The sequence below is a fragment of the Synchiropus splendidus genome, chromosome 15, assembly GCF_027744825.2.
Source record: "Synchiropus splendidus isolate RoL2022-P1 chromosome 15, RoL_Sspl_1.0, whole genome shotgun sequence".
Taxonomy (NCBI): Eukaryota; Metazoa; Chordata; class Actinopteri; order Syngnathiformes; family Callionymidae; genus Synchiropus; species Synchiropus splendidus.
The window spans coordinates 7,982,520-7,997,353 of record NC_071348.1 but is presented as its reverse complement, the minus strand read 5'-3'; the positions used below and the strand labels follow the sequence as shown (position 1 = coordinate 7,997,353).

Sequence of the window (14,834 nt, the reverse complement as noted above, 5' to 3'; positions counted from 1 at the left end):
TAAGAATTTCCAGTGAAAATACATATGAAACAGCTAAGATGATTCTTCATTTTCAACTTAGCGCTGAAGCTAAGTTAGTAAATTCCTAAGTTACTACGGCATAGTTTAAAAAAAAAGGGTTCTTGTCAGTGCGTGGGTTCCCCGACACAGAGATTTCCATCCCTGTCCTGATAACAGCTAACTCATCGTCGTTTGCTATGCTAATATAGCTAATGCTAAAGACATTGTCGTCATCAGTTGCTAGTTTTTCCCGTAGACCTGGTATATATACAACAATGAGGCGAAGAAATCCCGAGGAGGACCCAGTGAAATGTCCTATTAGGAAAACTATTTACATTTTTTTGAGTTACCCTTATTCCAACAACTAAGTGTATGAACTCAGGGTGCAACAAGCGCTTTCAAAATATTACTTTCGATCACAATAAGCAACTGCTTTTAAGCGTTTAGGCATTAAACACAGCGACTAAAATGAAACTTCATTTGAATAAACAGCCACACCCGTGCTTCACACCGATTGTGGACACTTGCTAGCTAACAGGAAGTTCAAATCAATTTCCACAGACACTAGTCCGCTCATTCTAAGGATCTGTTTACTGATCAGATCCGGGAGCTATTTAAATGGTGTCAAGCTCACAGCGACCACACACATTTTCCTGCAGCTCATCGGCTATTCTCCTCCACTCCCTCCTCCACTGTGATTTTTCTGGCTCAGAATCTGCTTGAATAAATATTAATGGTTACTCTACAAGCGGTGGCCACTCGGCAGCGGCAGAACAAAAGGCCTTGTTTACAAGTGCAATCGAGCAGAGTGAAGGTGCGTAGCGCTCTGGGCTCACAATGCTTCGCTGATTGAAACACACCCGTAAACTCCCGACGAAGTGCAAAACCCCAGCGTGATGAATTTCTATTCAAGCACGGCGAGGACAGAGGAGAGGAAATCAAGCTCATGAACCCGCACATAAAAACTCATTTAAGACGGTGCTGAGAAGTAATTACGTTTCTGGGAACAATAAGCGCTCGACACCTTGTGAAGCTTCGAGACTTGCACCGTGTATTTCCTTTGGAGTAATTGGGTGAAGGGTGAATTCCACATCAGATGGATCACCATCTGCATGTGCACGCTGCAGTCCTCCCACTGCTACCGGAGTGAAAAAAAACCCCATCTGCCTCAAGACTCACTCGGTAAGCAAAGGTTAACCAATTCTCTATGATGCAATAGTCCTTCCGGAGGAATCGGAGGGGGAGCTCCCGGTCCAGTTCTACAGCTTGAACCTATAAGTGAATCACTCATAGGTATGAATGCGCAAATGAGGCTTCATGAAACAGTGTCTTCATTTTCAGAGCTCTGTAAGGTGGCGCTCTTGGTTTTAAAATGATGTGACATGGAAATGGTTGTTCAACTCCTGAGTTTTTACAGCAAATAGTGCCGTCTAGTACGTAAAGTGTTTCATGAAGCAAATGAGGCTTCATGAAACTCACTTTCAGAGCCGACTCTGATCTAAAATCCTTGGATTTGAAGAACCATTTCAATAAACGTCCTATAATTTCCCCCAACTGAACTCTAAAAATCAGGACACTGTTTCATGAAGCATCATTATACGCCTACACTGCATGCATCACGCCTACACTGGGACAGAACACAAGTTACAAGAACACCGGCATCAAACACGTTGATTCAGAGTCAAAAACCCTGCGCTCAATCTCGACAATCAAATCAAAAGTTTGGGTTGTTTCCAACGTGCTCTTGAGCTCACAGGTTCTCCAGTGGCAACTTTTGAATCCCAAAAACACCTTGACAGCTCCTTACCTGCTTGTCCTGTGGCGATGCTGACAGCAGCAAACAGCCTTTGCGTTCTGCTCAGGTCCGACACGCCATTAATCGCCTCCACCTCGATGGTGTAGTTGGCGTGCGCCAAAAGGTCCAGGATGCTGACATATGTGTCGACTAATCCAGACTCCGCGGGAGAGTATCCCACATTGGGCCCGCAAGGAACACATTCCTCAGGCTCCCAGCTGCAGCGTCGGCATATAACCCTGTAGGTGACGTCGTTGCGTCCACCGGTGTCAGCCGGCGGGCTCCACTCCAGGCTGACGGTGGTCTGGTTGATGTTGTAGACCAGGTTCTGTGGTGCTGAGGGAGGTCCTGTCAAAGGTGGACAAGGAGAAAGCCACAATTAAATCACTGTTGGCAGGGTGAAGGACAGCCGGGGCTGTGCAACGACTGGATCTGTGCTTTCACTCTTCCGTGAGAGGAAAAGAGAGCAGAGGTGGCCACTCAGCCCTCCAGCCAAACACACACTCGCTTACAATGAATCCAAGTCGGTCAAATAAAGGACCTGGCGTGGAAAACATGACAGAAACTCTGTGACAATAGCTCATAACATTCCATTCCTGTGGCAAAAGTAAATGATTTCAATCCATTATTCAAAGGACCCTGATGCAAATTGGAGTTTGAAATTCATGCTTGTTTGACAACTGTCCTTGCGAGCTGAAGTGAAATTCTGAATGTTGCAATGTAGCTGAACTAGTTGACACATTCACGAGCATTGATCTATAATATTGACTTTTCGACAGTCCAACCCTGTCCACGAGGCTCAGCCCAGACCTCTATGTGTCATTATTATGAGCCTATTGAGAAACAATACAACATTTGGGCCGTAACTGTTTACACTAATTACACAAAGATTTACTGATCTCCCCAGTGAATAAACCTATAATTGCTCCTTTACAGGAAACATTCACAGATGCAGACATGAAATACTGAAGTGGTAAAGACGTCTTATTCCTCTGTGATCTCCTAGTCACTCGGAGGATTTTAGGATTTTGCAAGTTATGTCAAAACACCACTTTACAAAGGCTGAATTTGAAAGTAGCTGTTGTTTAATGGTGTCGAGTGTTTGCTTCCTCTGGTGCTACTTTACTGTGCTGCCATGTTCAGCATCTTGTTTGAAAAGTGCTGATGGAAATAAAATGACCAGTCAGAGAAATACTTCCAAAACAATCTGTATTTTAACTGAACAAAATTACAGGAAAAAAACTGCACATTGAGCAGTAAAGTGGGTCCTGTTTTGTGGAAAAGACAAAGCAAGATTATTTGTAAAACATGGCTCGTTGGTCTAGGGGTATGATTCTCGCTTTGGGTGCGAGAGGTCCCGGGTTCAAATCCCGGACGAGCCCTCTAAATATTTTACAAGGCCATCTACTGAATAAACACCAAACAGGAGCAACAATGAGAGAAATAAACGTCACTTTGAAAGAACGAAAACAGGGGTCACTTGAACATCACTTCACTCGACCTCTTCCTTTGTCTTCAGGCTTTGTCATCCAAATTCAAGACCACACTGGCCATAGCTTTAGAGAACACTACATTGTCTCTGATCACCTCATTGCTCCACTCCGCCTACTCTTTCAGTGAACCATCTTTACACTGCAGTCTGCTTTGGCATTTGCTCCAAGGACTTTTCCCCATGTCTCTACAAGTCACAATTCTCAGGTTCCACAACAAGATACAAAACAAATCTTCAGAACAAGTAGGAAATGGGCTGCAAATATGATATGCCTTGTGCTCCAAATCGTGTCCTTGTGTGAATGTTTTGTGGCCCTACATGCTGCACTGGTTTTGAGACAGCATGCCCGAAGCAAACCCTAGAAGCAGAGCTACGAGACCAAGAGCTGAAGATGCTCAGACCAGTTGGCCCACTGTGTGTGGATGGGAAGAGTGTTGGGAAGTGACAGTGTTTGCAGACTGTAGCTAAGTGGAAGGATGTTTGCTCTGCGTTTCAGGAAGCGTTTTAAACTCCGTTTCAAAGCAAAACAAATAGCTAAAGCAAGCGGCTCGTTGGTCTAGGGGTATGATTCTCGCTTTGGGTGCGAGAGGTCCCGGGTTCAAATCCCGGACGAGCCCTCCAAATATTTTAGAAGGCCATCTTTTGGCACCAAACAGGAGCAACAATGAGGAAAATAAATGTCACTTTGAACGAAAACAGGGGTCACTTGACGTATCCTTCTGTAAACTTTTTTGTGGCAGAGGTACAAGAACAAGAGTTGAAGACACTCCATTAGGAACGACAACTTTTGAAGCGAAAGCATCGGTGGAAAGAGTGTTGGGAAGCGACTGTGTTTTCCGACCATAGTAAAGTCGAAGGATGTTTGCTCAGTGCCACGCCTTTTCAAGAAGGCATTTAAACTCCAAGAAAAAATTCTTGAATGAAGTGGCTCGTTGGTCTAGGGGTATGATTCTCGCTTTGGGTGCGAGAGGTCCCGGGTTCAAATCCCGGACGAGCCCGAAATTTGGTATTTTACTCTTCTACAAGATCCTCTTTGGCCACAGATTGGCGAACAATAACTGTGACAGGACCGTTTTTGGGACACTGTGTGTTGGTTCTCCACTGGGAAGAAATATTTTCTGTTGATACCAGATCCCAGCTGTAGTCTTTACCAAAGTCATTATTTTGTTCTTCCACAAAGTCATCTTTTCCCAGAAACTTCGAATCAAAGAAAGAAACCAGGGCAACTGGCAACTCACCACAAGTGTGAATGTGGTACGAATGAATAATGTCTTCAGTGAAGCAGTGCAAATGCATTATTCTGTAATACAGGGAAATCTACCCAGCCAAATGGCTTCAAGTTTCAACTGAAAACACCCTTTTTTCCACTCTATTTTATTATTAAAAAATATGAGCTAGTGATGGCCAAACACAGAATACATAAACCTTTAAACCATTCTTTTATCTCGCAGCATTTGCACCTCGCACATGGCAGCACTGCAAAAGCACATTCATTCTTAAAGCTTGCACTCATGCATAAAACATACAATCAGCCCAGTCTTTTAATGTATAAAAGAAGATTGCATAAAGACCTTGTGACATATTAAACACAGGGACATTATCATAGATGCTCTTAAGTGTTATGAAGAGCATAGGAATAATAAGGACAGGGCTATTGGCCATTTTATCTTTTCAGTCGTTGTTGGCAGGTATAACCACGTTTTTTTTTTTCCTGACCTTGAACTCACTCATTTTGGCAAGCTGGTTTCAGAAGGGCATCCACGTACCAAACGCAGCGCTTCTGACATTCCAACTTTGATTCACAGATCATCGGACATAGACTGCGGCAGCACTTAACCACGGCTCTGCGCACAATCAAAAGTTTCCACCCTTAAAATAAAAAGAGCAAGAAGCGTAATAGAAGGTGGGGCACCAGCCAGACGAGCCGCTCCCGAGTCCTGGCATAGGAATAAAGGAGAGAGGACACTGGAGCAGTTCCGGAAAATAAAAGTTTTGTCAGCAAGGGAGGCGCACAGAGCATGAGACAGGGTGGGTGACCTTCCAAAGCTATCTATTATTTTCTTCCGCTCAATTCCAGGGTATTGTGGGGGCTTGGGTGACAGAACCTGATACTGGCTTCATCAAGCGAGCGGCAGGAGGCAGACGGGACAGTTTCACTTGTAAAGCACATTTTGAAAAACATTCTTTACCGGACCGAGCCTCTCTCTTAAACAGTGACTGGAAAGCATCAAACCAGAAGCATCCCATCTGGATTTCGGAGCTACAGCTCTGCAAAAATGCCTCACTTTAACACAAAAACTTAATTCAAAACAACCAATAAAACCCAAGACGTTTTTAACAGGATCTTCCTAACCCGTCACATATGATGTCATAGACATACTCATTTAAAAAAAACAGATATGATTGCAGGGTGTGAGTCACAGCCGTTCTCTCCTGGCATCATCTCATCTCTCTTTAGCCCACTGTGAGCGAACAGTGAAGTGAAGCTCCGGTGGCCTTTCCTTCACCTGCAGCACAGATTTGCAGTGAACCGTCTGTCCTCCGTGTCTACTTATTCAAGTTGCTCAAGGGCTGTACTGGTCCCACTTTCCTTCACTTCTCTTCCTCTCCCCTGACTCTGTCTTATCTTCTCAGGTCCTCTCTTCTCAACCCACCTCCCAGTCAAGTTTCATTTCACGGATTAGTCTGCCAAAGCCCCCGCAGCCCTAAACGTTTCAATCATTCGCCTGTTTTTTTGCACCGCCACTGCACCTCTGAGCTAACGTGTAAGGTAGCTGTTGTCTCCACAAGCAGACCAGGAGCTACGTGTGAGAAGAAATCTGAGCCAAGCTTTTGGAAGAATGAAGGGTGTAAAGCCAGGCAGGAGAAAGACCCCTCGGCTGCTCTGGAACAGCCACAATGATGGCGCATGTAGCCACTTTAAATAGCAGCTGATGCTTCTGGGTCAAGTTTCAAAGGCAGTTTTGTGTGCAGGATAGTACACACGTGTTAAATCTGAGCTCACAAGGGGCAGAAATCCACTGCTTATCAGCCTTAGAGGGGCGCTGGGGGACGCCTTAACCCCACACAGCCTATTAGCTGGTGCTGCACTAATTGGAGACCTGAGTGCCAGCAGGGGCAGCAGGGGTGAGAGATATTCAAATTGCCCATGAGGTAATCCTCACACTACAAATGTGTGCTGTGACCTGGCGACCTGGCCTCTGCTGACGGAGCCCACAAAAAAATAAAATAATAACAATAATAATACCAACTCACTGTTGCCATAACAAGGCTCCAGGTTTAGCCCTCAGGAGGTCGCATACCTCAGCTCATTCCAGCGGCTGGATCTTGCGATATTGAAGCAAATACCTTCTACATCAATGACTTTTCGATTCCGTCTTGATAAATTCCAGTAAACAACCTGCAGCACAATTGCTTAGTGACTAACTGGTGCGGCGTGCACCAATAATGGGCGCATATTCTGGATATATCTTGGAAGCTACTGGTGCTCTTTACTTAAATTACATATTTCGATCTTTGTGTGACCACTTCTGACCAATGAAAACAACACATTCACACTTCCAAGGTGTCAAACAGAAACTACTTTCAGGAAGACCTTTGTGTCTAACGTTGCCACAGAAGTTGGCCGCATGTTGACACATAGGCCATATGGGGGCTAGCAATTGTGAGGTCTCATGACGACTTTACTTAGATGTTACTTGCTACTTCTAGCTATATAATTCTCAGTCCTCCAGTCGAGATATATTTAATGGCCTCACAAACCACCGCCTACAACAACGCTGCCTCCGTTTCGTCTTTTGTGCAAGAGGTACATTATCATTACTGCGTCCACCGTCGCCATGTTTGTTTTGGAGTTTGTCGTCGCCATGAACTTCTGACTCGTAAAGAGCGTAAAGAAAACATGGAAGCATGAAGGGAGCATCAATGAGACCTACCAACCAGCATCATTTCCCGCTTGTCATGGATCGACAGCTAAAGGATGGAGTGCCACCCCGTAGCTTAACCAAAACTCCAAGCAATATCTGGGGATAGGAATTGAATGTGCCAAACATGATTCTATTGCGACGCAGATGCCAACTTCTGCCTCAATCTTGGTCAACTCAGGAGTAAGAATGTTGCTCCTAACGGTAACTGTACTCAGGATTGACACTTCCACCCCTCCCTGCATATGGAAGCAGAAAGGTGAAGAACACTGTTCTCTCCCGTGACCTTCTTGTTGCGCCTAATGATGTGACTAAGAGTGGATTGGTTGTCATGGTATTCGCCTGAATTCAGTACGATGCCAAACCACCCATCTGCCCATCTGTTTCCCGACATTCTAAAACACTCCTTTTCTTTCATATTTAATAAAAGAGGTAATTTTGAGGAGGTCTAAAAATAGTTTCTCATCGGTCTGTTTACCGGTTCGTGCCTGGGAGAAAACCAAAACGGAACGGTCTGCTTTCCCTGCAAGCTGTTCATGACAGAGAAACTTAAAAATCTGCTGGTAACAGATCACTTACAGGGCAACTCTCCGCAGGACTGACCATCTGATCGACATCAACTTGTTGAGGTGGCACATTCTTAAAGGGGAGGGGCATCAGGGGGGCTGAGATTACTGGACTGCTTGCACCAGCACCACCTGTTGCATGATTGATGACTCACCAACCTGTCAGCTCATTGCATTCCATGAGCTACATTTTTCAGTTGCAGACTGTGAAATAAATTTGAATTTTGACTGCTGAACTTTGATATTAAACCCCATCCCTCACTGATGCAACTGACTGGCTGATATCAATAGCTCAATATAGCCTATACAAAGTGTGCTACTTGGGTCAAGTTGCCCTTCTCATCCACACACACAACTTCACACTACAACAGTGAGTCAAAGTCAAAGTCAATGAATTATTAGGACTTATTTTGGTACACGATATTAAAGCAACACTGACCTTGACTTCACATAGTTTTATACCATTGTAGGCTACAGCTTGTATCGTATCGTATCGCACTTCTTACGAAGCAAATTTTAGTTTTCGCACAGTCTACATGGTTTGTTTTCGCAAAGTTAACTTCCTGGATTCTACGACTTGTAATCATGTAATCTGTGCTCACAAGGTGTGTTGGACATCATTCCGGCACCGACTTAGAAGAGAAGTCAAACCATGATCATGAAACAGTGCGCTCCAAAACAACACTCGGCTTCCATCGAAAGCTTCCTGAGTACTTTAATAAGACTTTCACACCACATTCCAGACTTTTTATGGTCAGAAAAACTGCGGATTAAAATCCCTGACTATAAGACTTTCAATGCACCCCATAAAATGTACCACAAAATACCAATTTTATTTCTCTTTCAGCTCATGATTCACACGCATGGTCAGACAAAACAAAGGGCACGTCATAGACGGAGGTCAACAACTGTAAAGGGAAGTATAAATCAACACTTACAACACTAGTGGTTGAATTCGTAGTTCACACTTAACGTCAACTGGAAATCAAAACAAATGCACAGTCCAGGAGGAAAACTCATTCGTGAGACATTTTAAGACACATCTACATGTAACAAAGAGGTGATGGAGCCGTGGCCTCAGGGTTAATGGAAATTAATAAGAATTGTGTGGGTGGCATTTTTGCTAGGTAATTACTAAATTATTACTGGGTGAAGGTGACCGGATGGACAAGAGCAGCCAGAGGACGCTGCAACTTTCTTCTTACCAGTCATTTTCAGAAGTCCAGAGTGATGGTGGGTGGGGTGCAGAAGCCACAAGACTGGAGCTTCCAGCCGGCGCTCACATCTGCCATTTTTAGATGAAGCCATTCAGAGACAAAGTCCTAATTTTCCACAACAAAAAGTGGATGCAAAATGTAGCATCTGGGCTAAATTTTAGCTTAAAATCTTTTTCGCAACATAGGCCGCTCTGTGGCAAAACAACTTTAGAAAACATTTAACGTTGTTTTTTTGGCCTGGCCATAGCTAGAGGGTCAAAATTGGACTTAGACTTAAGTAAAAAAAAAAAAAAAACATCAGACTGTTCAACAAATCTGAGGACTCCAAGTCATAACAGAATGGAATCCAAGACCCAAAAGATTGCCACCACTAACCTTTACAGGCAGCACAGTTCAGCACCCGCTGCTTCCCACGTGCACCCAGTCTTCACAACATCCCTCTACAGTTCATCGCTTCCCTTCCCTTTTCTGTAGCTATGCTCAGACTTCCTCACCACAAGTTCATCTCAGAAGAGTGGGACCAGCCGGAGGTCATTCACTTTCAACAGTGTGGCTTTCTTCATAAGTGTGTCATTCATATTTCCTCGCCACATTTTAGATCAGTCTTCACAGTTATCAAAGAACACTTGTTGCTGCCGGTTGTAACACGTCGAGGCAATGGGAAAAATTGCTTCGCACAGATAGCTGTGATGATGAAACTCATGCATTACAAAAACACATATTCTATGTTTGATATCACATTTGCATGTTTTAATACAAACAGCATCTAATCCATCTAACCTTCGCTTTGATTCTTGGGATTAATGCATAGGGAAGCAAACGTGCTGTGAAAATCTGCCATTTGCATAAATATGTAAGTGGCAATCCCTCTTTGTCGCTCTTGCGTGCACACACACAACATTAAACGCACAAAGACAGACAGAACTGATTCATCTTTGGCCTAGTTTGGGTTTTCTGAGAGAACATTCGCAGGATTCAGGAAGGAGTATGCTGATTTCCCACCCAAGCGTGTGTGCCTTTCTTTTGTTTTTAATCTGAGGGAGGGAGACGCATGCAGCGCTATGTTCCGAAATGGTCGCACATTATCAGCAGGATAAGTGGAGATAAGGTGCAGAGATTAAGTTTTCTGCTGCTGTTTACATCCGTAGATAAAAACCCAGCACAAATGCCAGCACTGCAGGGTGTGCTATTCCCTGGTGGGGGGTTTGGGGGGGGGGGGGGGGGGTGTGAGCCAGTCCAAGACGGTGAAAATAAAACAAGAAAGACTCGCACACATGTGCTGCTTGTTGTTCCTTCAGAGGGGAAATTGCTACTCACATCATTAGCAATCATCTCCGACAGAAAACAGGCGCGCATGAGCGCAAACATCACGACGCTTTGGGAAGTAAAGAAACGGCGATTGGAGTTAACGTCAGGAAGCGAGCAGGGATCCTGTTTAAATTCACTGGGCTGTCGTGTTTACTTAGCAACGCCAGGGCAGACTTACTGGTGCAGGCCACAGAGGGGGAATCGGAGGCTGCCCGGTAGTAGCCGTCCTCGCAGTCACAGCGCCAAGAACCCTCGCGGTCGTTGAAGCTGTGGGTCGGGCAGCGAGAACACTGGAGGTCCTGGGAGGAGGACTTGTAGAAGCCACGGCTGCACGCTGCGGAGGAAGAGCAGAGCGAGAAGAAACTGAATGGAAGTTTTCCTTCACAGAATTTTAACTTTTAACACAAAAGAATTGACAATAACAACAACTGTGGATTGTTAAGGATAAGAAACAGCTGTGACACCCAAACTAAGCTGGATCAAAAATATCAAATAAAAACAAGATTTAGGTTTGTTTATCATTTGAAAAAAAGGCAATAAAACGTTCAGGGCTGGTAGGAAGTGGCCTAGCTGACAAGTGTTTTGATTTTGGTAGGGTCCATTTGGATTTCCAAACGTCCAATAGATTTCCATTGATTCCTAATGTGCTGTCTGACAGTCTACATTATTATTATTAACAATAGTCAAAAGAAGACACACGCAACATCGCCAACACTAGTTTTGTACTGCACTGCTAACATATGAGCTCAGACCTGTTTTAGGAGTTTTAGGGAAACCACTGGCATCTGCTGTCCAGACTAGGATTATTGTATCAATACACATGGGGCAATAATATAGGGGAAAATCAGCAGCTATGCACTGTTTTGCCTGCCTTTCTATTATTATTATTAATGGGTTCTCCCAGAGAGGACTCGAGTGGATGATGTGCAGTTCCACAACATTACAGTCAGGACTTCTGAACAGCCCTCTTCTTCAGTGAGTGAGTCAGTGTAAACATCCAACAGTTCAATGTAAAATTTATAGTTTCTTCAAGACCGGCTCATGGCCGGAAAGCTATGGTCGGATTTTCCCCCGATATTGTTTTTGTCTTAGTTCTTTTTCCCTTCGTCTTCCACTTCTCTCTCGGGTCCTTCATGAGGTTGCTCGCGACCTGGGTAATTTGAAAGAGCCTGTTTAAGCATGCGAACCATGAACTGATGATCTCATTAAGCAGCAGATGAAGTCTCGGGGTAATATCAGCCTACAGCAAACATCATCTCTGGGACTGGAACACGTGAGTGTTCATCAGACGAGCGGCATGACAGAACAAATCACTTTGCTCGCACCTCGCCCGGGCCACGATTCGATACAGCGAGCGCCTCGAGTGTCATGGAGTGCAGGCTCAGCCATGACAATCTCATCTTGTACACAATCGGCTTGCTACTTGACACTTGTTTAATCCTCCAGTAAGTAAGGGGAGTGTCTTCCTGCCGAGGAGACGCACTGCTCACCACAACATGGTTCGGGGGACTACATATTGGCACAGTGATGCAAACACCCTTTAATGGTGACAGTGCATCTGCAACACGATAGAATTCAGACAAAACCTTTCTTGTTCCACATCTATATATCAATAAACCAATTTAAGGATGATGCAGAGGTAAAACCAGGGGGTACCCCTTTGCGCGCTCCCCTGCATTACTTTACAAATGTTAGCATAAGTGCTCACACCCAAGCCAAAAGGATCCGAGACACATCTATCATGGCCTAAAGAGTCCGCAGGTGTTAATGGTTATCCGCTCAAACAATTACAAGTGTGTACAGTAGTTTCAAAGGCTAACACCTGTCTGGGCCGCAGCCTCCAAACTGCTGTGAAGACCCGGCGGGAAAAAGATTGGTGCTCAAGCCTCCCTCCCTCCTTGCCCTGCTGCTCCAACATTCAGACAAACCAGCGTGTCTGTTTGACTTGGGGTTTGTGAAAGCCCATCTAGTGGTAGGCTCATGTGAAGAGGAGGAATATCTGTCCCACAGTGACCAGCTCTCTAGCAGGGTCTCTTTAGAATTGAATGACATTTTCATCGGTTATTTCTGTCTGGTTATATAACTGGTAATTTCAAAGATTATAGTCATAACTCCACCAACAAAAGAATGGCTCCCTTGAACTCAAGTGTTCTTGTAAACATTTACAGCGGTGTAAATCTGCTGGGGGGGCGGGTCTAAAGATGGGGAATTAGAGAGGTAGAACTGTGGCCCCTTTGGTGCCTTAAAAACCAAAGACAGAGTAGATTGTTGCCATCTCAGGGTCCAGGTTTAAGTCTACAGACCAGCACAAACGCTAATGGAATGGCCACTTTGTTTTCCTTGGTGAACATACCAGAAGGGGAAATGGCAAGTATGCCTTGCAAAACTACTTGCAAATAGTTATTGCTACAGAAATCCACCAGTGGCCGTGTTTGTCTCCTGACAGAAATGCTACCTGTAGCTGGACCCTTGTTGTTTGATGAATGAAACGCTCTGCTAGAAACACAGCTGCGACCCAATCATGTCGCTCCTATACTGACAGTCTGTCAGAATGGTACCTTTTTCACCGACTTGATAAGTCGCTTTTGTCGGGCTGAAACGACTAGTCGAGTACAGTCAATTATTAAATATATATAAATATCGATCGACATCACAGTTGTCACCACCTGAGCCGTAGTTTAATTTCCAATGGACATACGAAGCCCAGTGACTAGAACGGGACCATTTCACAAAGGACATATTCCTTCCAGACCACAGTTTGAACAATAATGTTTGATATGCAAAGTTTCAAATCAAAATTTAACACCACACATATGCTAATTGTCAAAGTAGCCGGTAGTGATGGTCTTCATGAAACAAAGTTCTCAAAGCCCACTAGATGGCGCTATTCACTCTAAAAATCCGTGTCTTTAAAGACACATGTTTACGAAACTTCACATCCTTTTTAAACTAAGAGCGCCCCCTACTGATCTCTGTAAATGAGGACACTGTTTCATGAAGCCTCATAACCACATCACGAGTAGTTGAGACTATCAAAATATTGGTTAGTTGGAGCCCTATTTTGGTGAATGTACTGTCGTGAATAGCGTCGAGTTGCAATGAATCCTGTTCCTGGCCTGATGTGTCGTGTTATGTTGACTTACGGATCGAATAACACACTGGAATTCCCACACATGCCCGGCCCTAGTGAACCATATGACACAACATACGCAGGTCTCCATGATGGCCTTAAATATAGCAGCTCTGAGGTCATACATCCCTTCCCACATATCATAACTGCCATTTCCCAAAACAGCCTGGGCTCCTCATCCAGTCCAGACTGTGTGCGAATCCCAATGTTTTCCTTAATTTAACCAGCGACAGACGATATGTTTATCAGCATGTTCGACCGACTTTGGCATCCAGAAGTGTTTGCAGAAGCAACAAGGCGGCAAATGAGGCCTCAAAAAACAGCAAGACGTGCAAACAAGTGTGTGTGCAGCTCTCTCCGCCACCGCCAGAGCGCTGAGTGACAAGTACAAACACAACAGCATTCTTTTCCCGGCGGCTCGCTCGCTCGCACTGGTCCCGGTGCCAGATGCTGAATGACACTCTTAAAGCAAGATGGGCGGACCGTGAGCGTGCGGTTCTTTGGGATCTTCCCCTGCAGCAACACTTTCCCCTTAAATGGAGACATCTATGAAGCAATTAGCCAGAAACGACGCCCACTTGTGTCGACCTCTGTGACAAATTGAGTGACGCCAGTGTCAGGTTTAAAGGGGGGGGGGATTTGCATTAGGTACACACAGGCAGGACAAAGAGGAAGGATTGCCGTGTTCGATTCTGCGTTCTTGAAGCCCAGATAAGCGCTGGATAATGGCCCAAGTTTGTTGACACGGACTAAACAGAGAAGCTCGGCCGCAAACACAAAAGCCGACTGATTCTCCACGCGAGGAATCCTTGTTTGACAGGCGGGTCGGCCCGGAGAGAAAATGCAACTGTAGCGGGACCAGCATCAGTAATTTCTCTTCCAGCACTCCTTCGCTGATGCGCCAATGGAAAAGCTGCGCTCAGCACCTTTCAGCTCACAAAAGAAGAAGGAGAGATCCTGCTTGGATTGAGACACTCGGCTAGTGTCAAGGCCCCAAGTCAGCTTCTGGTATAATGCACACAGCACAAGCCGCTGCTGTGGTTGCGTTTCTTTTCCCTCAGAGTTGAGCTTCTTAACATTCCTTGACATATTCAGTTACTCTGGCGCACAGTGGTGACGCCACGGCTAAGGGAGGCCGTGTACACTCCGCTGAATACTAAGACGTTTTCACATCTGTCTGATGCAGTGACACTTGCTCTTGGCATTGCTATCCTAGCCATCATCACTTAATGTTAACGTGAAATCCTCAGATCTCTGCTCAGCTGCTGTTGACGGATCGTGTCAGCTTCCGGCCCCCTCTTTTCTCCATCCCGTCCACCTTGATTATGTGATGGATCTGCCGGAGTGTCGCGATGGATATGGCAAGAATGCTCCTGGAAGGCAGCCTGGCGGTGGCGCCGGGA

General features: G+C 45.1%; 1 protein-coding gene and 3 non-coding genes across 7 annotated transcripts in view; 3 read left to right on the top strand and 1 right to left on the bottom strand.

The window, feature by feature from the left end:
• epha7 (eph receptor A7) overlaps positions 1–14,834 on the bottom strand; it is a 63,809-nt gene that overhangs the window by 36,683 nt on the left and 12,292 nt on the right. For all 4 annotated transcript variants that reach the window (XM_053844217.1, XM_053844219.1, XM_053844218.1 and 1 more), the window contains exons 4-5: positions 10,480–10,635; positions 1,808–2,143 (exon numbers count right to left, since the gene is read on the bottom strand). In XM_053844217.1, coding sequence (XP_053700192.1) covers positions 1,808–2,143; positions 10,480–10,635 — 492 coding nt within the window. The remainder of the gene's footprint in view (positions 1–1,807; positions 2,144–10,479; positions 10,636–14,834) is intronic.
• On the top strand, positions 3,106–3,177 carry trnap-ugg (transfer RNA proline (anticodon UGG)). The gene has a single exon. It is a non-coding gene; the product is annotated as a tRNA-Pro (tRNA).
• On the top strand, positions 3,833–3,904 carry trnap-ugg (transfer RNA proline (anticodon UGG)). The gene has a single exon. It is a non-coding gene; the product is annotated as a tRNA-Pro (tRNA).
• Positions 4,214–4,285, top strand: trnap-ugg (transfer RNA proline (anticodon UGG)). Its single transcript has one exon. It is a non-coding gene; the product is annotated as a tRNA-Pro (tRNA).